General features: G+C 35.1%; 1 protein-coding gene across 1 annotated transcript; it reads right to left on the bottom strand.

Moving 5' to 3' along the window:
* Positions 1–1,174: 1,174 nt before the first annotated feature.
* LOC120200752 (CMP-sialic acid transporter 3-like) lies at positions 1,175–20,057 on the bottom strand. Its single transcript, XM_039201510.1, has 3 exons — positions 19,132–20,057; positions 17,167–17,287; positions 1,175–1,346 (listed from the first exon to the last, which is right to left on the bottom strand). The coding sequence occupies exons 1-3, from the start codon at positions 19,742–19,744 to the stop codon at positions 1,175–1,177; spliced, it is 906 nt and encodes a 301-aa protein (XP_039057441.1). The 5' UTR covers positions 19,745–20,057.
* Between the last annotated feature and the right edge of the window lie 4,273 nt (positions 20,058–24,330).

Raw genomic sequence — 24,330 nt, 5'->3', positions numbered from 1 at the left:
TAAGTCTAGATTTAATATATTGATGCATGATTCATCTTATATTATGAAACATAATGGGAATTTATACTATGTGCATTGTGTAATATGTTTTAAATGAATATGCATGCAAAGTTATTTGGATTATGTGATGAAGGTAAGGAAATATAAATGATATGTATATGTGATATACTATGTGAACTGAGAAAAGCCCATGTTATGTAAATAAAAACTATAGGTATAGTTGGCATGCCAAGAGTAGAGGGTCTACGCGGTCCTTTGAGACATATATGTATTCTTTGGAACATGTGTGAGGTCTTTTGAGACACATACTTGATCCTTAACATATGTATATGATTCTTAAGGAATTTTCTACGTGGTCCTTTGGGACATCTTATATGGCACTTTGGTGCAATTCTACGCAACATTTCGATGTAATTCTACGTGGCACTTCGGTGCATTTATACGAGCTGTGGTGACAACATAGTGCACAACCTCACATTACTCACATATCTTATGTTCTCAGTATGGTATCATGGGCCAATAAACTTATTACTGTGAATTCATGAATGTTAAATTAATATGCTTATGTGTAAGATACATGGTTATGGATATTGCATTGATTAAATACATATTCTCATTGCACTTTATCTCATTATGGCGTTTTCATTACATTTACTTGCTATTATTATATTGCCTCACTAAGTCGACGACTTAGCGTGTGAGTGTTTCACACGTAGGATCCAAGAAGTATAAGAGACAGATTAAGCAACTGGACAACATTACTCCTGCAACTATCATATCAGAAGCAACTTAATCAGTAGGTCATTTTGTTATATAAATGAATGTTGGCATGTAATCAAATGGTCAAGTTATGTATGCTCTGAGTATTTTGATAAATTTGTATTAACTAATGTTTATTATCGTATTTTAGTTATATAAGTCCAAATATTTTTATTATTTTGTTAAGAATGTTGTTTTAAAAAGTTAATGTGACATCTTGGACTCGTATCCGGGTTGGGTACGGGTTGAGAGTGTTACATTTAATGGTATCAGAGCTATGGTTTAGCCAATTCTAGGCATAAACCAGAGTCTATAGAGTCTTTAAATTGAATACATGCCAACATATAATGAGAACTTCTGATCTGGTATAGTATGAGTATGTTGTTTTGCTAGTAGAACAATGTGTTTATTCTTATTAGATGTCCGAACATAGTAGCTCCCGAGGTGAAGCGGGAGATGATAGGCCTACTGAGAGCAGAAATTCACCTACCCTGGCCAGGCAAGGTGAAGGACAATCGTCTCTAGGAGTGCCTACCAAGACATTTTCTTCAGGACTTTGGACGCTATTTTGACGCGTCTTCAACCTCCTGCCCCACCAACTCAAAGAATGAATATAGCAAAAGAGTTGAAAAGTTTGGGAGCTTCCGAGTTTAAGGGAGAATCCGAGGAAGATCTGGTTGTGGAGGATCTTTGGTTAAATGATTTGAAGATCATGTTAGATAGTCTCCACTGCTCTGAAGTGGAGACGTTAGATGGATATGTCTCTTTACTAAGGGGTCAAGCAAGGATATGGTGGACGAACGTCACCATGAGGATGTCAAGTGACCAGTTAACTTGGTCTTTGTTTTTAGAAGAATTTAAAAACAAGTATATTGGAGACCAGTTTATTCGGCAAATGAAGCAGGAGTTTATGAATTTGAAACAGATGAACCGCTCTGTATATGAGTATGAATGCTAGTTTAACAAGGTGAGTCAGTTTGCAGCTGAGCTTGTGCCTACTGAAAAAGATGCTTGTGAATGGTTTGTGGAGGGCTTACGCTCTAGGCTTAAGGAAATGCTGATAGTATTAAACTTGTCCTTGTTCAAGAGGTGATCAATCGTGCAAAAGCTCTTGAAAGAGCTCAAAATGAGAGATTTGGGGACTTAAGAGTTCAGACATCAAAGAGAACGAGTGCTCATTCCAACTCAACACCACCAAAAAGAGGAAGAGATTCAAGATTTCGACCACAAGTTAGATCAGAATCAGTTGCATCCTCTGCTAGAGGGGCAAGTCATGCAAGACATATACAGACACAGTCGGTGGGATCTGGTGCTGAGAGATCCAATCAGGGCCAAGCGAGACAGTGTCAGCATTGTAAAAAGAACCATTTTAAGGCATGTCGGATGGCTTTTGGGACTTGTTTTCAATGCAGAGATACCAGACATTTTATCCGGGATTGCCCGTTAATGGTTGGTGAGTCAACACCATCTGAGAGAGTGGGTTCTGTCTCGCAGAGATGATAAGGAAGAGGCAGAGGAAGGAACCAACTGAATCCTCTGTCCAACTTGAAGTTCGGTCAACCGTACGGGTATACAATTTAAGGACAAGTGAAGAGCGTGATGATCCTGATATTATACCCAGTACTTTTCAGTTGTATGATAAATTAGTATTGGTACTGATTGATCTGGGTTTTAATTATTCATACATTACAAGTAAATTAGTAAAGAAATTGAGGATTTCATTAGAAGCTACGAGTAATGAGGTGATAGTAACTAATCCTTTAGGACATAATGCTCAGGTGAACAAGGTCTGTAAGGGGTGTCCCATAAAGATTCAGGGAATTGAATTCCCTGCTAATCTGATGGAACTATCATTTGACGAGTTTGAAGTAATTCTGGGTTGTTTCATTATTATGGGAATGTCGATTGTAGATTGAAAAAGGTAACCTTGAAGAGTCTAGAAGGAATAGAAGTGAATGTGATCAGTGAAAGGTTAAATCCTTTAGCAAATGTAATATCAGTGATGTCTGCCAAGAAGTTGTTGCTACAAGGATGTCAAGCTTTTCTTGCAAATGTGATAGATACAAGAGCTAAGGATAAAGGGTTAGATAAGATTCCAATAGTTCGAGATATCCCTGATGTTTTCTCGGCTAAGTTGTCAGGATTACATCCAGATAGAGAGGTAGAATTTTAAATCGAAGTAATGCCAGGAACAATTTCGATTGCAATGTCACCTTACCGGATGGCTCCGAAAGAACTGCAAGAGTTAAAGAATCAGTTACAAGAGTTAATAGAGAAAGGATTTATTCAACCAAGTGTGTCACCTTGGGGAGCTCCGGTGTTATTTGTTAAGAAGAATGATGAGACAATGTGTCTCTGCATTGATTATCGGCAGCTTAATAAAGTAACCATCAAGAATAAATATCCCCTCCCGCGCATTGACGATTTGTTTGATCAGTAAAAAGGAGCTTCAGTATTCTCGAAGATTGACCTACGTTCCGGTTATCACCAATTGAAGATTCAGGAGAAGAACATTCCAAAGACTGCTTTTAGAATGAGATATTGCCATTATGAATTCATCGTGTAACATCCTCAATATCAGGTTAGTGACTAAATTGTAAAGTCTCAGAATTTGGTGGTTAGAATAAAATGAATGAATAGTATAAAGATTTACATGTAAATTATTGTGTAGGATGGAATTGAAAGGAAGAAGGAATGAAAGGACAATAGAGTAATTGCAAGGAAAAATAATTAAAGAATGGATAAGTATGTATATATAAGGATACACGTTGGTGGAAGGGGAGAAAACACCCAAGACTTCCAGAGTTCTCTTCTTCTTCTTTCTTCCTTGTGCGTGTGAACCAAAGAAAAGGTAAGATTTCTGATTATTGAGTTTTTTGTTAAATTTAATATTGGGTTTTGATTATTAGATGATAACTAAGCTTAAATTATCTTAATATCAAAGGATGATGGAGTTAGGAGAGATTTAAGATTTGAAGTTCTTAAATGAAATCTTGGAATAAAGTTCATAACTAGAATTGAAAGTTAAATTTGACTTGTCATCAATCTAGTTAAGATATATGAAGTGTTAAAAGTGGAATTCAAACATGTTGAATTATTGATGTAATTCTTAAATTACATATGAAAGATAGAATTTGGAGGTTTAAGATGAAATAAATGAGTATAAATTGGTTTAAGGATGTCTACTATAGTTAAGAATGAAAAAGAGGATTAAACATGAAAGATTTAATCCAAAATGAATGAATTTTCGGGTTCAAAAAGAGGATTTTGGGCAGAGTGCATCGATGCATATTCATAGTGCATCGATGCATCAAGGTTAAAACCCAGAAAGTGTTTGAAGGTGTATCGATGCACAGGTAGTGCATCGATGCACTCTTTTAAAATAAAAACATCGAATGCAATTAGTGCATCGATGCATAAGGCATGCATCTATGCATCCCATTAATAATAAAACATCGAATGCATTTATGCACCGATGCATAAGTAGTACATCGATGCATACCTTCATTAAAAGAGGAAATTGGCATTTATCTTAATCTAAAGAGTGAACCATTAGAGTATATTAGCTATAATACTGATATAGATCCATGTGTGATTATGTAGATACTAAAAGTAAGCTTATTCCCGGAATGATAAAAGGATTATAATCGAATCAAATCAAAGCTAAGGTGAGTGCATACTATATGTATAGTATAATGGAATAAGACTTGTGATAAGTCTAATTTCTATATTGATTTTCATAGTATAATAGTTGTGAACATGCATACATGATAATTATTGTAATACATGCATAAGGCATATATATATGTTCATGTGATTGGATAAATGATGTATATATATAAATAGATTCAAATACCTATGTGATATGATATGTGATATGAGAACATGACATGAGCTACATGATCACAAGAGAAATGACATGAGCTACATGATCACAAGAGAAATGACATGAGTACTTGAACATATAAAATATAAGAATAATGCCCATAGTATATGATATGAGAGCTATAGGTGTAATTGGCATGCCAAGAGTCGAGGGTATAATAGTCTTTCGGGACGTAGTCCTTCGGGATGTAGTGGTCCTACGGGACATATATGACAGTCCTTCGGGACGAATACTGAACTAAGGTTCGGTGCCCCATGAGGGAATTGATACGAGCTGTGGTGACAGCATTAGTGCACAACCTCAATGCACTCACATACCTCTATTCTCAATAATATACATGGGCAATTGAAATACAAAGTAAAGTGAAAGTGGTACAAGAAGGTAAGTTTTATACATGCATGATATTATTATATATGTTATTGTGTAATAGATACATGCATATTGAAATGTCATGAAGGAAATAGTAAGAATGCATATTCATGAAGATATTGTTGCATATTCATTTATTGCCTCACTAAGTCTATGACTTAGCGTGTAAGTGATTTACACGTAGGTACCAAGAAATAAGAAGATTCAGAATAGCAGTGGCACGGACAACAACATTACTAAGAAATCAGATCAGAAGTAATTGAAAAAGTAGGCATTTTTTTTGTGTATAAAGTGTTGATATGTAATAATTGGTTACTTACGAATACTCTGATCAATTTTGTATTAAGTGGTCTCTTTTATGTAAATTAAAGTATTTTGTTTTAATGAAAGTTTTAAATTCATGGGATTTTTCTTTAAGAATCAAAGTTTGAAAAGTCAATGTGACATCTCGGACTTGTATTTGGGTCGAATATGAGTTAGTGTTGTTATATTTAATAGTATCAGAGATACGGCTTAGTCGATTCTTGGCATAAACCAGAGTCTAGAGTGTCTGATAATGTATATATACCAACAAAATAGGGGAAACTTCTGATCTGATGGAATAGTAAGTATTGTTTTGCTAATAGAACTATATGGTTGTATTTTTATAGATGTCCGGACGAGGTAGTTCTAGGAATGAAGCGGGAGATGATAGACCCGCTGAAAGTAGTAATTCACCTGCCCTGGCCAGGCAAAGTGAAGAACATACATCCTCTAGAATGCCTGTAAATGATCAAGATGTATTCTTTAGAACGTTAGACGCGGTATTGACGCGTTTCCAACCTCCTGTTACTTCAACTCCAAAAATGAACGTTACGAAAGAGTTGAAGGGATTAGGAGCTCCAGAGTTTAGAGGGGAAGCCGATGAAGGTCCTGTTACTGCGGACCTTTGGCTTAATGACGTGAAGGTCATGCTTACGGGACTTCATTGTTTCGATGCTAAGAAGCTGGATGGAGTAATTTCCTTGTTGAGAGGAAAGCAAGGATCTGGTGAACCAATGTTACATTGAGGATGTCTAACGCCCAAGTAACTTGGTCATTGTTTTTAGAAGAATTTAAACATAAGTACATCGGAGATCAATTTGTTCGTCAAATGAAGCAAGAGTTCATGAATTTGAAGCAAGAAATCTCACTGTATATGAGTACGAGTGTGAATTCAATAAGTTGAGCCGCTTTGCTGCCGAGCTAGTTCCTACGGAGAAGGATACTTGTGAGTGGTTTGTAGAGGGGTTACGTCCTCGGTTGAAGGAAATGTTAATTATCTTGAGTTTATCCTCGTTTCAAGAGGTAGTCAACCGTGCCAAGGCTCTGGAAAGAGCTCAGAACGAGAGTTTTGAAAATTCGAGAGCTCAGACAGTCAAAAGAACTGGTGCTTCTTCGAGTTTCGCACCATCAAAAAGGGGCGGAGATACTGGTTTTCGATCCCAAGTTAGATCAGAGTCAGTGGCATCCTTCGCTAGAGGATCAAATCAGATAAGAGGTAGACAAACTCAGTCAGTGGGATCTGGAGCTGGGAGATCTAATCAGAGTCAAGCCAGATAATGCTCATATTATGGAAAGAATCATTCAGGGATATGCCAGATAATTTCTAGAGCCTGCTTTAGATGTGGGGACGTTGAGCATTTTGTTCGGGATTGTCCAATGTTAACCAGTGAATCTACACAGCCAGAGATATCTATTTCTGCAGGCCAGAGAGGAAGAGGTAGAGGAGAGGAAGAAGCCAATCGGAATCCTCTGCTCAACAGGAGATACACTCCACTACTCGAGTGTACAACCTCAAGACCAATGAGGATTGTGATGACCCAGATATTATAACAGGTACCTTTCTATTGTTTGACAAAGGTGTAATTGTATTGATTGATATGGGGTCTACATATTCATACATTACTAGTAAGTTAGTGAAAGAATTGAACATTCCGTTAGAAACTACTAGCAATGAGGTATAGTGACGAACCCATTAGGGCACAGTGCTCGGATAAATTTGGTGAGCCGAGGGTGTCCCATACAAATTCAGGGAATTGAATTTCCTGTTAATTTGATGAAATTACCTTTTGACGAATTTGAAGTGATACTGGGAATGGATTGGTTATATCGTTATTACGCTAATGTCGATTGTAGATTGAAAAGAGTAACGCTGAGAAGTCCAGAAGGGGTAGATGTGGTGGTATTTAGTGAAGGATGGAATCCATTGACAAATGTAATTTCAGTAATGTCGGCGAAGAAGTTATTGCTACAAGGATGTCAAGGGTTCATTGCTAATGTGCTGGATGTTAGAACCAAGGAGAGGGATTGAAGGAATTCCTATAATTAGAGAATTTCACGACGTATTTCCTGTAGAGTTGCCAGGTTTACCTCCGGACAGAGAGGTAGAATTCCAGATTGAGATAATACCGGGAACAGCGCCCATTGCAATGGCACCATACAGGATGGCTCCAAAAGAGTTGCAAGAATTAAAGATTCAATTACAGGAGTTACTAGACAAAGGGTTTATTAGACCAAGTGTATCACCTTGGGGAGCTCCTGTTCTATTTGTTAAAAAGAAAGATGGATCAATGCGTTTTGTATCGATTACAGATAGCTCAATAAAGTGACCATCAAGAACAAGTATCCACTTCCCCGAATTGACGATTTATTTGATCAATTAAAGGAAGCTTCAGTGTTCTCAAAAGTTGATCTACATTCGGGTTATCATCAATTAAAGATTCAAGAGAAAGACAATTTAAAAACGGCGTTTAGAACAAGATATGGTCACTATGAGTTTATCGTGATGCCGTTTGGAGTTACGAATGCACCAGCTGCTTTTATAGATCTAATGAACCGGATATTCCAACCTTATTTGGATCAGTTTGTTGTGGTGTTTATTGATGATATTTTAATATATTCAAAGTCAAAAGAAGAGCATAGTTCACACTTACAGATTATTTTACAGATTTTACGAGACAAGAAACTTTATGCTAAATTTTCTAAATGTGAATTTTGGTTGAATGAAGTGACATTCCTTGGACATGTAATTTCTGCAGAAGGAGTTCGAGTGGATCCCCAAAAGATTAAAGCTATTTTGGAGTTGGAAGTTCCAAAGAATGTATCAGAAGTTAGAAGTTTTCTGGGGTTAGCTGGTTATTATCGAAGGTTCGTTAAAAACTTTTCGATCATAGCATTACCCCTAACTAAACTGTTGAAAAAGGAAGTAAAATTTGTTTGGACTCAAGAATGTCAAGAGAGTTTTGAAAAGTTAAGAAGATTCTTATAGAAGCTCCACTGGTAAGAACTTTATAGAGTATAGTGATGCGTCTCATAGTGGTTTGGGATGCGTATTAATGCAAGAAGGCAATGTGGTGACCTATGCTTCGAGACAACTAAAACCGCACGAGAAGAATTATCCAACACACGACCTAGAGATGGCGGAAGTAGTGTTTGCTTTAAAGATCTGGTGTCACTATTTGTATGGTAAAAAGTGCTACTTGTATACGGATCATAAGAACTTAAAATACTTGATGACTCAGAAAGAGTTGAATTTAAGACAAAGAAGATGGGTGGAATTTCTCAAGGATTATGATGTTTGATTGATTTCCATCCTGGAAAGGCAAATGTGGTAGCTGATGCCTTGAGTAGAAAGACGTTTGCAGCTTTGTGAACTCTTGATGTTATATTATCGTTAAGAAAGATGGTGCAATTTGTGCAGAATTGACTGTAAAGCCAGCATGGCTAGATCGAATTAAAGAATTACAAGCTAAAGATGGAAAGTGTTTAAAGAATATACAACAGATAAGGAATGAGAGGGTACAGATTATGAGATTAAGTCTGATGAGAATTTGTATTATCGAGAAAGATTAGTAATTCCGGATGATGATGAATTAAAGAATGATTTGTTAAAGGAAGCTCAATGTAGTCCATTGACAATGCATCCGGGAGGGAACAAAATGTATATGGATCTCAAGAGTCGATATTGGTGGCCGGGAATGAAGAAAGACATTACGAAATTTGTATCAAAGTGTTTGACTTGTCAACAAGTCAAAGATGAGCATCAGGTTCTGTCAGGATTGTTACAACCAATTTCAATTCCTCAATGGAAATGAGAAAACATAACGATGGATTTTGTGACGGGGTTGCCTTTAACTCTAACAAAAGAGATTCAATCTGGGTGATCGTAGATAGATTGACTAAGTCAGTCCATTTTATTCTGGTACGAACTGATATCTCCATGGATAAGTATACGGAACTGTATATTAGAGAGATTATACGTTTGCATGGTGTACCTATTTCACGGTTTTGGAAGTCATTACATGGAGCACTGGAACTCGATTGAAATTCAGTACAGCGTTTATCCTCAATCCGATGGTCAATCCGAGCAAACTATTCAAATTCTGGAGGATATGCTAAGAGCTTGTGTCATTGAATTCAAAGATCGTGGGAAAGGTATTTACCACTTGCTGAATTTGCGTACAACAATAGTTATCAGTCAAGCATCAAAATGGCTCCCTATGAAGCTCTATACGGAAGAAGATGTCGTACGCCCTTGAACTGGTATGAATTTAAGGATCGAGAAGTTATTGGTCCTGATTTGATTTAGAATACGGAAGAAAAAGTTCAAGTAATTCAGAATAATCTGAAAGCTGCAGCTGATAGACAGAAATCATTTGCTGATTTAAAAAGGAAATAGATTGAATTTCAAGTCGGAGATAAAGTGTTCTTGAAAGTGTCTCCGTGGAAGAAAGTATTGAGGTTTGGATGGAAAGGAAAGTTGAGTCCTCGATTCATTGGACCTTACGAGATTACTAAGAGAGTAGGACCAGTAGCATATCAGCTAATTTTGCCACCTGAAATGGAAAAGATACACAATGTCTTTCATGTCTCAATGCTTAGGAAATATCGATCTGATTCATCCCACATTATGACTCCTGAAGAAATTGAAGTTTGACCAGATTTAACTTATGAGGAAGAACCTGTTCAAATATTAGCTCATGAAGTCAAGCAACTAAGGAACAAGACTATTCATTGGTTAAGGTCTTGTGGAGGAATCACAAAGTAGATGAAGCAACATGGGAACGTGAAGAGGACATGAGATTAAGTACCCCTACCTCTTTGCATAATGAAAATTCGAGGACGAATTTTCTTAAGGGGGAGAGTTGTAACATCCTCAATACCGAGTTAGTGACTAAATTGTAAAGTCTCAGAATTTGGTGGTTAGAATAAAATGAATGAATAGTATAAAGATTTACATGTAAATTATTGTGTAGGATGGAATTGAAAGGAAGAAGGAATGAAATGACAATAGAGTAATTGCAAGGAAAAATAATTAAAGAAGGGATAAGTATGTATATATAAGGATACACGTGGGTGGAAGGGGAAGAAAACACCCAACACTTCCAGAGTTTCTTCTTCTTCTTTCTTCCTTGTGCGTGTGAACCAAAGCAAAGGTAAGATTTCTGATTATTGAGTTTCTTGTTAAATTTAATATTGGGTTTTGATTATTAGATGATAACTAAGCTTAAGGAAAGCTTAAGTTATCTTAACATCAAATGATGATGGAGTTAGGAGAGATTTAAGATTTGAAGTTCTTAAATGAAATCTTGGAATAGAGTTCATAACTAGAATTGAAAGTTAAATTTGACTTGTCATCAATCTAGTTAAGATATACGAAGTGTTAAAAGTGGAATTCAAACATGTTGGATTATAGATGTAATTCTTAAATTACATATGAATGATAGAATTTGGAGGTTTAAGATGAAATAAATGAGTATAAATTGGTTTAAGGATGTGTACTATAGTTAAGAATGAAAAAGAGGATTAAACATGAAGGATTTAATCCAAAATGAATGAATTTTCAAGTTCAAAAAGAGGATTCTGGGCAAAGTGCATCGATGCATATTTATAGTGCATCGATGCATCATGGTTAAAACCCAGAAAGTGTTTGAAGGTGTATCGATGCATAGGTAGTGCATCGATGCACTCTTTTAAAATAAAAACATCGAATACAATTAGTACATCGATGCATAAGGCATGCATCGATGCATCCCATTAATAATAAAACATCGAATGCATTTTATGCACCGATGCACAAATAGTTCATCGATGCATACCTTCATTAAAAGAGGAAATGGCATTTATCTTAATCTAAAGAGTGAACCATTAGAGTATATTAGCTATAATACTGATATAGATCCATGTGTGATTATGTAGTTACTAAAAGTAAGCTTATTCCGGAATGATAAAAGGATTATAATCGAATCAAATCAAAGCTAAGGTGAGTGCATACTATATGTATAGTATAATGGAATAAGACTTGTGATAAGTCTAATTCCTATATTGATTTTCATAGTACAATAGTTGTGAACATGCATACATGATAATTATTGTAATACATGCATAAGGCATATATATATGTTCATGTGATTGGATAAATGATATATATATATATGAATAGATTCAAATACCTATGTGATATGATATGTGATATGAGAACATGACATGAGCTACATGATCACAAGAGAAATGACATGAGTACATAAACATATAAAATATAAGAATAATGCACATAGTATATGATATGAGAGCTATAGGTGTAATTGGCATGCCAAGAGTCGAGGGTATAATAGTCCTTCGGGACGTAGTCCTTCGGGACATTGTCCTTCGAGATGTAGTGGTCCTAAGGGACATATATGACAGTCATTCGGGACGAATACTGAAATAAGGTTTGGTGCCCCATGAGGGAATTGATACGAGTTGTGGTGACAGCATTAGTGCACAACCTCAATGCACTCACATACCTCTATTCTCAATAATATACATGGGCAATTGAAATACAAAGTAAAGTGAAAGTGGTACAAGAAGGTAAGTTTTGTACATGCATGATATGATTATATATGTTATTGTGTAATAAATACATGCATATTGAAATGTCATGAAGGAAATTGTAAGAATGCATATTCATGAAGATATTGTTGCATATTCATTTATTGCCTCACTAAGTCTATGACATAGCGTGTAAGTGATTTACACGTAGCTACCAAGAAATAAGAAGATTCAGAATAGCAGTGGCACAGACAGCAACATTACTAAGAAATCAGATCAGAAGTAATTGACAAAGTAGGTATTTTGTTGTTGTATAAAGTGTTGGTATGTAATAATTGGTTAATTACGAATGCTCTGATCGATTTTGTATTAAGTGGTCTCTTTTATGTAAATTAAAGTATTTTGTTTTAATGAAAGTTTTAAATTCCCGGGATTTTTCTTTAAGAATCAAAGTTTGAAAAGTCAATGTGACATCTCAGACTTGTATTCGGGTCGAATATGAGTTAGGGGTGTTACACATCATAATGCCATTTGGAGTAATGAATGCACCTGCTGCTTTCATGGATCTCATGAACAAGATTTTTCAACCTTATTTGGACCAGTTTGTGGTTGTCTTTATTGATGACATACTGGTGTACTCGAAATCCATTGAAGAGCATAGTGCATATTTGAGGATAGTCTTGCAAATTCTCAAAGATAAGAAGCTTTATGCCAAATTGTCCAAATGTGTGTTTTGGCTTAATGAAGTGATTTTTATTGGGCATGTAATTTCTGCAGACGGGATTCGGGTGGACCCTCAAAAGATAAAAGCTATTATGGATTGGGAAGTTCCAAAGAATGTATCGGAAGTCCAGAGTTTCCTTGGACTTGTCGGTTATTATCGAAGATTTGTCAAGAATTTTTCAATGATAGTGTTGCGTTTAACAAAGTTAATGAGAAATAACGTACCCTTTGTTTGGACTCCTGAATGTCAAGATAACTTTGAAGCTTTAAAGGGAATTTTGACAGAAGCTCATGTATTTGTTCAACCAAAATTTGGAAAGAATTTTTTCGTATTTAGTGACGCGTGTCACAATGGGTTGGGGTGTATATTAATGAAAGAAGGGAAGGTAGTAGCATATACATCGAGACAGTTGAAACCACATGAAAAGAATTACCTCACCCATGATTTATAAATGGCTGCAGTGGTATTCACTCTCAAGATTTGGTGTCACTATCTGTTTGGAGAACGATGTTATTTATATACGGACCAAAAGAGCTTGAAGTATCTGATGACTCAAAAAGAACTTAATTTGAGGCAAAGGAGATGGGTTGAGTTTTTAAGAGATTATGATGTAATAATTGACTACCATCCTGGAATTGCTAACGTAGTCGCAGATGCTTTGAGTAGAAAGACGTCTGCAGCCTTACGAGCTATGGATGCAAGGTTATCTTTGACTGGAGACGGTGGTTTATGTGCAGAATTAAAGCTTAAACCAACATGGTTTGATCGAATTGGAGAATTACAAAGTAAAGATGAAATATGTTTAAAAAGAATAGAGCAAGTAAAAAATAAAGAGATTAAAGATTTTGAGGTTAAATCGGATAGGAATTTGTATTATAAAGGAAGAGTTGTGATCCCCGATAATGAAGACTTGACGAAAGATTTATTGACATAGGCTCATTTCAGTCCCTTGACGGTACACCCGGGTGGAACCAAGATGTACATAGATTTGAAGTATCGATATTGGTGGCCAGGGATGAAACGAAGCATCACTAAATTTATGTCTAAGTGCTTAACATGTTAATAGGTTAAAGCCGAACATCAAGTTCCGTCAGGATTATTGCAACTGTTTTCCATTCCTCAATGGAAATGGGAAAATGTAGCGATGGATTTTGTTTTGGGGTTATCCTTGACTCCAAACAAAAGAGACTCAATATGGGTAATTATTGATCGATTGACCAAGTCAGCATATTTTCTTCCCGTCATAACCGATTTCTCTATGGAAAAGTATGTGGAAATGTATATTAGAGAAATTATTAGATTGCATGGAATACATATTTCTATAGTTTCTGATCGAGACCCTCGATTCACCTCGAGATTCTGGAAATCATTAAATGGAGCGTTGAGGACTCGTTTAAATTTTAGCACAACCTTTCACCCTCAGATGGACGGACAATCAGAAATGACTATTTATATCTCGGAAGATATGTTGAGAGCATGTGTCATTGAATTCAAAGGGTCGTGGGAGAAATATTTACCACTGGCAGAGTTCGCTTACAACAATAAATATCAGTCTAGTATTAAGATGACACCTTATGAGGCATTATATGGGAGGAAATGTCGTACACCATTAAACTGGTATGAACTCAAAGATCAAAGCATGCTTGGTCTGGATTTGATTCAAGAAGTGTAAGAGAAAGTTCAAGAAATTCAACATAATCTTAAAGTGGATTTGATCGGCAAAAGTCCTATTCTGACCTTAAAAGAAAAGAGATTGAATTTGAAGTTGGAGATAAAGTGTTTCTGAAAGTATCTTCATGGAAGAAAGTATTACTATTTGGTCGGAAAGGAAAGTTAAGTCCTAGATTCATCGGGCCATATGAAGTTGTTAAGAAAATAAGACCAGTTGCATATCAATTATCTTTGCCACCGGAAATGGAGAAAATCCATAATATCTTCCATGTGTCCATGTTGCGAAGATATAGGCTTGACCCCTCTTACATCGTTGCACCAGAACAGGTAGAAGTCCAACCTAATTTGACTTATGAAGAAGAGCCAGTGAGAATATTAGCTTATGAAGTTAAACAGTTAAGGAATAAAACGGTTCCGTTGGTAAAAGTGCTATGGAGAAATCATAAGGTAGAAGAAGCCACGTGGGAACGTGAAGAAGATATGCGACTTCAATACCCCCATCTGTTCGTGCAATGAAAATTCGAGGATGAATTTTCTTAAGCGAAGAGATTTGTAACATCCTCGATACTGGGTTAGTGACTAAATTGAAAAGTTTGAGAATTTGGTGATTAAAGTAGAATAATTGAAAAGTTCAATGACTTATTTGATTTAATTGTGTATGATCAATTTATAAAGAATGAGGATTAGAAGGACAAGATGGTATTTTTATAGCAAGATAATTATTTGGGTTAGTATTATATTAACCCACGTGGAAGTATAGGAAACTAAAAACAAGTTTTCAGAGTTCTCATTCTTCATCTTCTTCATACATGAGACCCAAGCTAAAGGTAAGATCTCTTGTTAGTGAATTTCTTGATGGATTTATGGTTGATTTATGACTATTAGACAATAGTTAAGCTTAAGGGAAGTTTAATTTGCTCTAAAACAATAAGAGGATGGAGTTAGGAAGGATTAAAGTAAGGGGGTGAATAAGTGAAATCTTGATAGAAATGTATTAATTAGATTTCAAGACTAAATTTGACTTGTCATTAGTGGAATTAAGGAATAAGAAGTGTTAGAATGTGAATTAGAACATGTCAGAAATTGAGTGTGATTCTTGAATGTCATATAAAGGATAAGATTTTTAGTTTAAGAAAGTGATTATTGAGTAGGAATGAGTGTAAGTATATGTATGCAAGTTAGGGATATTAAAGGAGGTGAAATATGAAGAGTTGAGCTGAAATGTAGTGATTTTCGTGCTTAAAATGGCATTTCTGGGCTAGGGGTATCGGTACCCATTCAACAGTACCGATACCCTCTCAAATAAGAAGAATTATAGAATATCATAAGGGTACCAATACCCCCCAGTTGGGTACCGATACTCCCCAGTTGGGTATCGATACCCCCTAGAACGAAAAAATACAGAATGCCATGAGGGTAGCGATACCTTAAGTAGGGTATCGATACCCCCTAAAGGAAAAATGAAATATTAATTCCTTAAATTTGTTTAAGCTATTAGGAGTTAATTGCAAGGTTTAGGCATCTGATAATCATTTTGAAAATTTTATTTATGTAGATTCAGAGCCTAAACAAGTTCTGGAACAATTGCTCAGTAGGATCGATCGAGGGAAAAGGAAAGAAATATAGGTGAGTGCATATGCATAACATGATTATTGTAGTGTATCCAGTTCTAGACTTGTGATAAGTCTAGATTCAATACATTGATGCAAGATTCATCTCATATTATGAAACATAATGGGAATTCATACTATGTGCATTACGTAATATATTTTAAACGAATATGTATGTAAAGTTATATGGACTATGTGATGAAGGTAAGGAAATATAAATGATATGTCTATGTGATATACTATGTGAACTGAGAAAAACCCATGTTATATAAATGAGAACTATAGGTATAGTTGGCATGCCAAGAATAGAGGGTCTACGCGGTCCTTCGGGACATATATGTATTCTTTGGAACATGTATGAGGTCTTTTGAGACACATACTTGATCCTTAACATATGTATATGATCTTAATGAATTATCTATGTGGTCCTTTGAGACATCTTATATGGCACTTTGGTGCAATTCTATGTGGCACTTCGGTGCATTTATACGAGCTGTGGTGACATCATTGTGCACAACCTCACATTACTCACATACCTTAGGTTCTCAGTATGGTATCATGGGCTAATAAACTTATTACTGTGAATTCATGAATGATAAATTAATATGCTTATGTGTAAGATACATGGTTATATATATTGCATTGATTAAATACATATTCTCATTGCACTTTATCTCATTATGGCATTTTTATTGCATTTACTTGCTATTATTATATTGCCTCACTAAGTCGACGACTTAGCGTGTGATTGTTTCACAAGTAGGATCCAAGAAGTATAAGAGACAGATTAAGCAGCTGGACAACATTACTCCTGCAACTATCATATCAGAAGCAACTTAATCAGTAGGTCATTTTATTATATAAATGAATGTTGGCATGTAATCAAATGGTCAAGTTATGTATGCTCTGAGTATTTTGATAAACTTGCATTAATTAATGTATATTATCGTATTTTAGTTATATAAGTTCAAATGTTTTTATTATTTTGTTAAGAATATTGTTTTAAAAAGTCAATGTGACATCTTGGACTCATATCCGGGTTGGGTACGGGTTGGGGGTGTTACACTAGGATAACCAATGCTTGGACCAACCAGCCTCGACCGATCGGTGATCAGTGGTGCCAACACCTTCCATTTCCATTAACTGTTCTCATGCAGGGAGTACCTTTATGCGTGGATGCTCCATAAATAGATGTATATGAACCACTATAGTTTAATTTATGCCCAGAAATACCCAGCGCATGGCCAGTAGTAACAGCAAGCGTGGAAGACTTAGAACTAGGGGTGTTGACTCAACACTGTTGAGTGGATTGTTACCTGGCTAGAGCTGGAGCTGGCTGGAGCGATGGAGACTGGAGGTCTGGAGCGGTGGATATTGGAGCTTGGAGTGCATATTGCAGCCTGGGCGTGGGCGTTTTGAGGTATGGAGCCTGATTGTCTGTTAGGGATTTCAATCAGAAATAATTTGGTTTAGGGATTTTAATTTTATAAATTAAATATTTAGTTAATATATTAAAAAAACTTAACCGGATATTCGGGTAATCGGGTACCTAGAAAAATCAATTTTTGTGACCAGGGCTCGACCGGAAAGTGTCAGGTCGGGTAACCGACCCAGCCGGGTATTTTTTTTAAGAAAATTACCCCGTTTTTTTATCTAGGTCGGCTGATCGGGTCAACCGGATTGGGTAATTTTGCACACCCCTAGCAAAAACAACGTAATACCATCAATTTTAGAGAATGACTAAAATACCTTTAGTCTTATTAAATGACAAGAAAAGCTATGGTCACGAGGAAAATGTGCTAAGACACTGAAAATTAATTTTTTACTCTATTCATAATTTGTTAATTGTCTGATATACTATTGAGTGTGAAAATTACTAAAGTACTATTATGGGCTAAAATGAAGGAAAAAAAAAGGTAACATATATGAAATTATGAAAATACCTCTAGGCTTGCCTAATTGGGATTTCTAGGGTCTATGTTGATTGTGAATAAATTGTACGTCAGACTTGACGTTGACCCAATTATTATTGAGCATAAAATATCTAAAGTTAATTAAACTAATATCGTACATAAGGTTTAAAAACAATGTTGATGATAGTTAAATGCCTATTAATAGTTGTGATTTGAACCCAATGTATGACATTGCTCTTATATTGTGATCTTATGTTTGATATTAATGTTTGTTGACCGCGCAGCCTTCGGAATTATTTGAGCACATATACAATTTGACAAGCTTGATTCATTTGACAAGTTGGACAAGTTTGATAAGTTTCACTAATTTGACAGGTTTGACTAATTAGATAAGTTTACCCCATTTGACAAGATTGACATGTAAGTGATTCAATCATGTTTATTATGATGCCTATTTTAGATATTGGAAGCATGATATTTTGTTATGTGAACTAATATGTGATTGTGATATTGTAGATGGGCAAGTCGTATTACCTGATGTTCAGTAATTAATAATATGGTAAATTATATGTTTAGTACTTAAATATCATTTTTGTTTCATTTTAATATTTTTTTAAATTGTACTTGACGTTTAATTTAGGTTTCAATTTGATACACTGTCATTAAAAATTTAATGGTGATGTTGACGTCACCATAAGATAATGTCACGTCATCATTAAAAAAACTACGTCAGCAGTTTTGTTAATTTTTTAATGATGTGATACTTGTAACACCCCAATCTCAAATACAAAATACTCGAAGACCAAGATACTACGTTCGGATCACCAAAGCAACCCAACAAAATTTTCAAATATTTTAAAACATAAAAAACCATTTCATTTAAGAGAAAATATCATCAAATAGTTATACTAAAATGATAATAAAAGTAGTTATATAAAAGTATGTGGAGCTCCATCATAAGTGTCGAAATCGTCTTTCGGTTGGACCCTGGAATTGGGCTTCGTCGTGAATGAATTGGGTTAGAGTCATCGCCGATCATTTTAAAATGATATTAGATAGATCGGACACCATCTTACCTGATCTGTATTATACCAGAAACATGTCGGGTTCAAGAGTCGGTTACGGTCAAGGAAGGATTAACACCCTTGAACCTCCCTTTCAGTACCAATTAATTTATTGGTTGTCTTAATTGCGAAAATTTAAATTAAAATTAAAATTTAAAAATTCAACTCGAATTGCTTACCTTTGGTTGGTTTGAATTCCTCTAAAAGATGTTAGTTAATAAATAATAAATGAATATTAAATAAATCAAATGGAAAAATAAAACAATAAAAAAATTAAAATTTAAAAAAAGAAAAGAAAAAAAACCTTTAAAAAGTTCAGTTCCAAGAATGGCTAGGAAATTGAAAATTGCACCATATCCATAAAGAAACAAGTTCTGATGGTAAATGCTCGTCTCAAACTTGCTCTTTAAAGCATATTCATTAAAGACAGATGCCATTGATGGGATAGTAACAAAAATTAGAGTGTACATGTATGCGCATGTTGCAACCGGAAGATCAAATGAAGTAGTACCCTCTAGTAAAGACCGCAACTGGTTTATGCTAATTCCAATAAGCAACAATGCAAGAGCCTCCCACTGAAGAATAGAAAACCGCCATTTCATGATCATCTTTAACCAGATAACTATTACCAAAACCTTTAGGTTGCTAAGCATCTTCACAGTAGCAGGATTGAAATAAAGCTGCATGATGAACTTTAGGTAATTGTTAATAGCGTAAAGTAGAGCTGGAACTGCAAGAAGCACATTATTTCGAGCAGCCTGCACTAATGATGAAATTGAGAGAAGAGATTTCTCCTCAACTTTCTTCTTCCGAACCTGGAACAAGAGCATAATAATAGCGAAAGTAACTTTGGCCACCTCAGTAAGAAGATTAACGCTAAGTGGGCTAAACTTGAAACCCCCATTTGCCTTTGACATATATACCAATATAGGCTGAAAACCGACCAAAATGCAGTCACCAGAGACCAAAAGAACGTTGAGGAGACAAGTTTTGGAGGAGACCTAGCTGCGGTGCGTATCATAAGCCCTCGAAACGGTTTTACTACCGGGCGATGCTATTTTTGAGTGGCAAACACTGCATTCTATCATCCCCGCCAGCTCCTGCACCTAGCTAATAAAACTGAGTGAAGTTACGAGGAAGCGAAAGGTTAGAGATGCCGTAGATCGTGAGAGATATCGAAGCCCTCGATCAGATTCGGACAAAACAAAATATAAATCTGAAAATTAAAGGGCCAAAATGTTTGGAAAGAAAGAGTTGGGAGCTTGGAATGAGTGAGAAAAATGGTGAAAATCCATGGCTTCCTCAATGAAGCAGTTGACCACTATTTGAATTCCACGGGGTCATCATTGCTGAATTTACAGAGCCTGCTCCCCTCCAAAACCAATTTGTGTTTTTTTAAATAAACCCAGATTAAATTGGAGCCACCAGAAATTCCGTTGTATCGAGCCCTTCAAAATAGAAAGGGACTCCTCCTTTTATTCTCCTTTTTCCTCTGCAATTTGTATGGGATGAATCCCACGTTCTAGTAACTGCTCTGCATGCTCAAGAAGTGCTCTCCGCTTTATTCGGTGTTGGTTCTTTTCATGGCTTTGTTGGCCAAGTACGTGGAAGGTGGAATGGAGCCGTTTGGAACGTCGGAAGCTAGCCTACAAGGTGATGTGGCGTTGCTTGGATAGTTGGGGGTTGAATCATGGGGCCTACAAAAATAAAATAAAAATATTAATAATAATAATATAATATAATGTTTTTGTAAACCCGGACAAAAACAAATGTCTACAATAAGTATATATATATATATATATTCAAATATCCCAAAAATAATAAACGATTTAGTAACCTCAAAATACAAATGAGACCCTATGAATACAGTGCCCACTTACAAATAAGGTATTGTACTCTAAACACATGATGCTAAAAGTTCCTTGTTGATGATGCTCCTCAAACAAGAACAAAAGTTTAGTAATATGAAAATAGAAATAATTCAAAGGTTAGGCTTTACAAGCTCAGTGGTACACAACTAATCTACCATACTTCAAGCAATTCACAAATATGAGCATACAAATCAAATGTATACATAGAAATATGACATGGGTACCGAACAAACAAGTCACAAGTAACCAAATTTCATAAATAAATCGCCAAAATTTCATAAATAAATCGTCTGCATATCAAACTAGTCAAACTTATCAAATTAGTTAAATTTGTCAAACTTGTTATGTTGCACGTGTGCTCAAATAATCAGGTATCCGAATAGTCTCACGCCACTTATGGTCTTTAATCAAAAAAATCTCATGTGTCTGAATTATTTTTCACGAGTGTCACACATGACCACTAGTTAGATTAGAGCCCGAAGGCTGCACGCAAACAAAACATCAAACAACTAATTACAAGTATAACACAATGATATTCAAAGTCTTATGCTTATTTCAACTTGTAAGGTATATTATGCTTGAGCATATTTTGATCATTTAAACTTTACAAAATCATAAATCATGACTAAAATATTAAACATTCAAATATGACAGTTTACACTATCTTTAAAGAAAAATGTGTAGTTAATAATCTATAATTTTAAATCAGATTTCGTTTGTTTTATAAGAAATTAGATTCGATAATCTTTCAACCATATAAATTAAAGCTTCTAATTTAACTCGTATAATTTATGGTAAATTTTAAAAGTCATTTTCCTTGCTGTTTTTCGAAACAATATGTTGACCCTATCTTCTGACCTTTACTCACTCAAAAAATTTTAAAACTTTTAATATATAACTCGAAATAAAGAACCGTTTGTTTTAAAAAAAAAAACTTTAATGAGGTTATAGGAATATAACTCGAAATTTCGGTGATTTTTCAAAGTCACTGCTAGAATCATTTCATGAAAATTCTGCTACTCAGACTTTTTGACCTTTAACCATTAAAAATTTAATATCTCTTAGAATGCAGATCTAAATCGACCAGTTTGTTTCGGGGGAAACTAGACTGAGGCACGGTTACAATAGTATATGATTCATTTCCTAAATATTTTTGTGGAATATCTTCAAATTTTCAAAGTTGCTGCATATGCAAACAAATCTTCTAGACAGATTTTACAATTGAGTATTTGGCTTTATTTTAATCATCCTAACACATTTTTCACCGAAAGACATATAACATGTATGCAGTATCATCACAGGCATCATATTTATAAATTTTCAAGAAGTACAGAAGAGTTAGAAGGGACCACCTTGATTGAGGAACATATCTAACTTCTTAGCCTACCTCTTTAACACTTTCTCCTCTCCTTTAGTTTTAAAAGATCCACCATCTTTTTTTTTACTTCTTGACCCTTGGAAGATCAAAATTGTGAGGAAAAAAAACTTCACACTTCAAGCTCTCTTTATCTCTCGCGGTTACTATGGTAAAGATGGGTGAAAGAATGAAGACAATGTAAAAATAAATGTATAGGAAAGTTGAAAGAAAAGATGAAAGGTAAAGAATAAAATAGGGGGAAATAGGGACAAAGAAATCTTGCCCATGCCTCCCCTATTCTGCCGGCCATACTCCCGAGTGGAAAAGATTTTTTTCTAGAAAAGGGTAAATCAATCTTTAGGCCATCAACTTCCCATTACTTCACACAAATTTCTCAACATTCTTAATTACTTACAAAAAGATCCAAAACTCTTCTAGTTAATCCTAACAAATCACAAAACCAAAATAAAATATTCATTATTAACTAAGTTTAGTGCTCAAACATTGACTCAAGAAATTGGGTCATTTTAGTATCAAATTAAAACCTAAACTAAACGTTAGATATGATTTTGTAAAAAAAAAAGTTTAGGTTCCAAAACATAACAAAAGTAATAGTTTAGGTACTAAACATGTATTTTACCCTTAATAATAATGCTCTACCATTGTGATAACTTCTTAATAGAATTCTCTAAAATAAGTTGAGATGTATATATATTATGTCTAAGGTTGATATGTTCATATATGACTTGCATGCTTATTATTTATGGAGCTCATAAATATAATAGACTAGTAGTGTACTCACTGGGCTTGTTAGCTTATTATTCAAATTATTATCATTTTTAAGTTACATGTTTTGTAGATCATGATGAGATAATGATATCATTGAAAGAGTCTCAGTGAGAGTACTAGAGTACGATAGCGATAACTTATATGGGCATGTAGATGATATGTGTTGTTTCATTCGATTCATTTTAAGAATAGATTTATTATTAATTTATTTTGTGTTTGTTTTATTTTAAATTAAAGGAGCTCTAGTTTTCATAAAATTTTATGTTTTCGTATTTATCATAAATTATTCTAAAATTTTGAGTAATTCACGTTTTAATTAGAGTCAGGATGTCATGGATTTCTTTAGTGTACCAATGTGATACTCGTGTGTTGTGGAATTTGGGTTAATTTCCACCAATAATAACAAATTCACCTTGAAAACTATTATCTAGGTGACTAGTGTGAAAATGATTGTACTAAAAATCACCCCAAGGTATATTCCCAGGAAAGAGGAGGGGTCACAATGGTCCCTCTTAAAATTCACTTTCCTTAGACAAAACTACCAAGACAAGTAATTTTAATAGGACAATAATTAACAACAACTATACCCGACAATAGTAGTTTTCAAGATGAATTTGTTATTATTGGTGGAAATTAACTCGAATTCCACAACAATTGGTATCAGCGCTCTTGGTTTATTTTAGTATGCTCTGTGGTTGCAGCTTAGGCTGATCTTCCACATCAGAAAAAAATTCCTTGGGGTAATTGACATTCTGCATTGACAGTTATTAAATAGAATTTGTAGCAAATTGGCAGACGACACAAAAACATCCGCAAGAAATGCTGTGACAAATATTATATTTGCAGTGGAGATTTTTTATGGCACCGGTCATTTTGGCATGTGGCAAAGTGAGGTTCTAGATGCCCTATTTCAGCAGGGTCTAGACATTACTATTGAAGGAAAGAAACCAGATGATGTTGAGGAGAAAGAATGGAAGATGATCAATAGATTGGCATGTGGTACTATTTGATCGTGTCTTTCTAGAGAGCAGAAGTATGCATTTTCTAAGGAAACTTCTGCAAGTAAATTGTGAAAGGCACTGGATCTGATACCACTTCAACTATGTATCAGATACCACTATGAATGATCACATTACTAACTTTAATCAGCTGGTGACTGATCTGATGAATATGGACGTGACTTTTAAAGATGAAGATCTGGCTCTGATGTTGATGGGATCACTTCCTGATGTGTTTGAGTATCTTGAAACTACTCTACTTCATGGGAAGGTTGATGTGTCTCTCAGTGAAGTAACTGATGCCTTGTATAGTTATGAATTGAGAAAGAAAGACAAACAAGAAAATACAAGTGTCGAATTAGAAGCTCTTTTTGTTAGAGATCGTTCGAAGAGTCAGAATAAAGGAAGGAGAGGGAGATCGAAGTCAAATTCTAGATTGAGCAAAGATGAATGTGCCTTTTGTTGAGAAAAAGGGCACTGGAAGAAAG

This window comes from Hibiscus syriacus, unplaced genomic scaffold, assembly GCF_006381635.1.
Source record: "Hibiscus syriacus cultivar Baekdansim isolate YM2019G1 unplaced genomic scaffold, ASM638163v2 tig00006570_pilon, whole genome shotgun sequence".
In the NCBI taxonomy this organism is placed as follows: Eukaryota; Viridiplantae; Streptophyta; class Magnoliopsida; order Malvales; family Malvaceae; genus Hibiscus; species Hibiscus syriacus.
The sequence above is the reverse complement of the archived record's forward strand: the minus strand, read 5'-3'. Positions and strand labels throughout refer to the sequence as shown.

Excerpts from the sequence above, each read along its gene's own strand:
- LOC120200752 (XM_039201510.1), bottom strand. The coding sequence starts at position 19,744 with ATGTCAAAGGCAAATGGGGGTTTCAAGTTTAGCCCACTTAGCGTTAAT. Across the intron at positions 17,288-19,131 it reads TGGAACTGAACTTTTTAAAG|ACAATCAGGCTCCATACCTC; the intron begins GTTTTTTTTCTT and ends AATCCCTAACAG. Across the intron at positions 1,347-17,166 it reads CCAGCTCCAGCTCTAGCCAG|GAGGTTGAAGACGCGTCAAA; the intron begins GTAACAATCCAC and ends TTGGTGGGGCAG.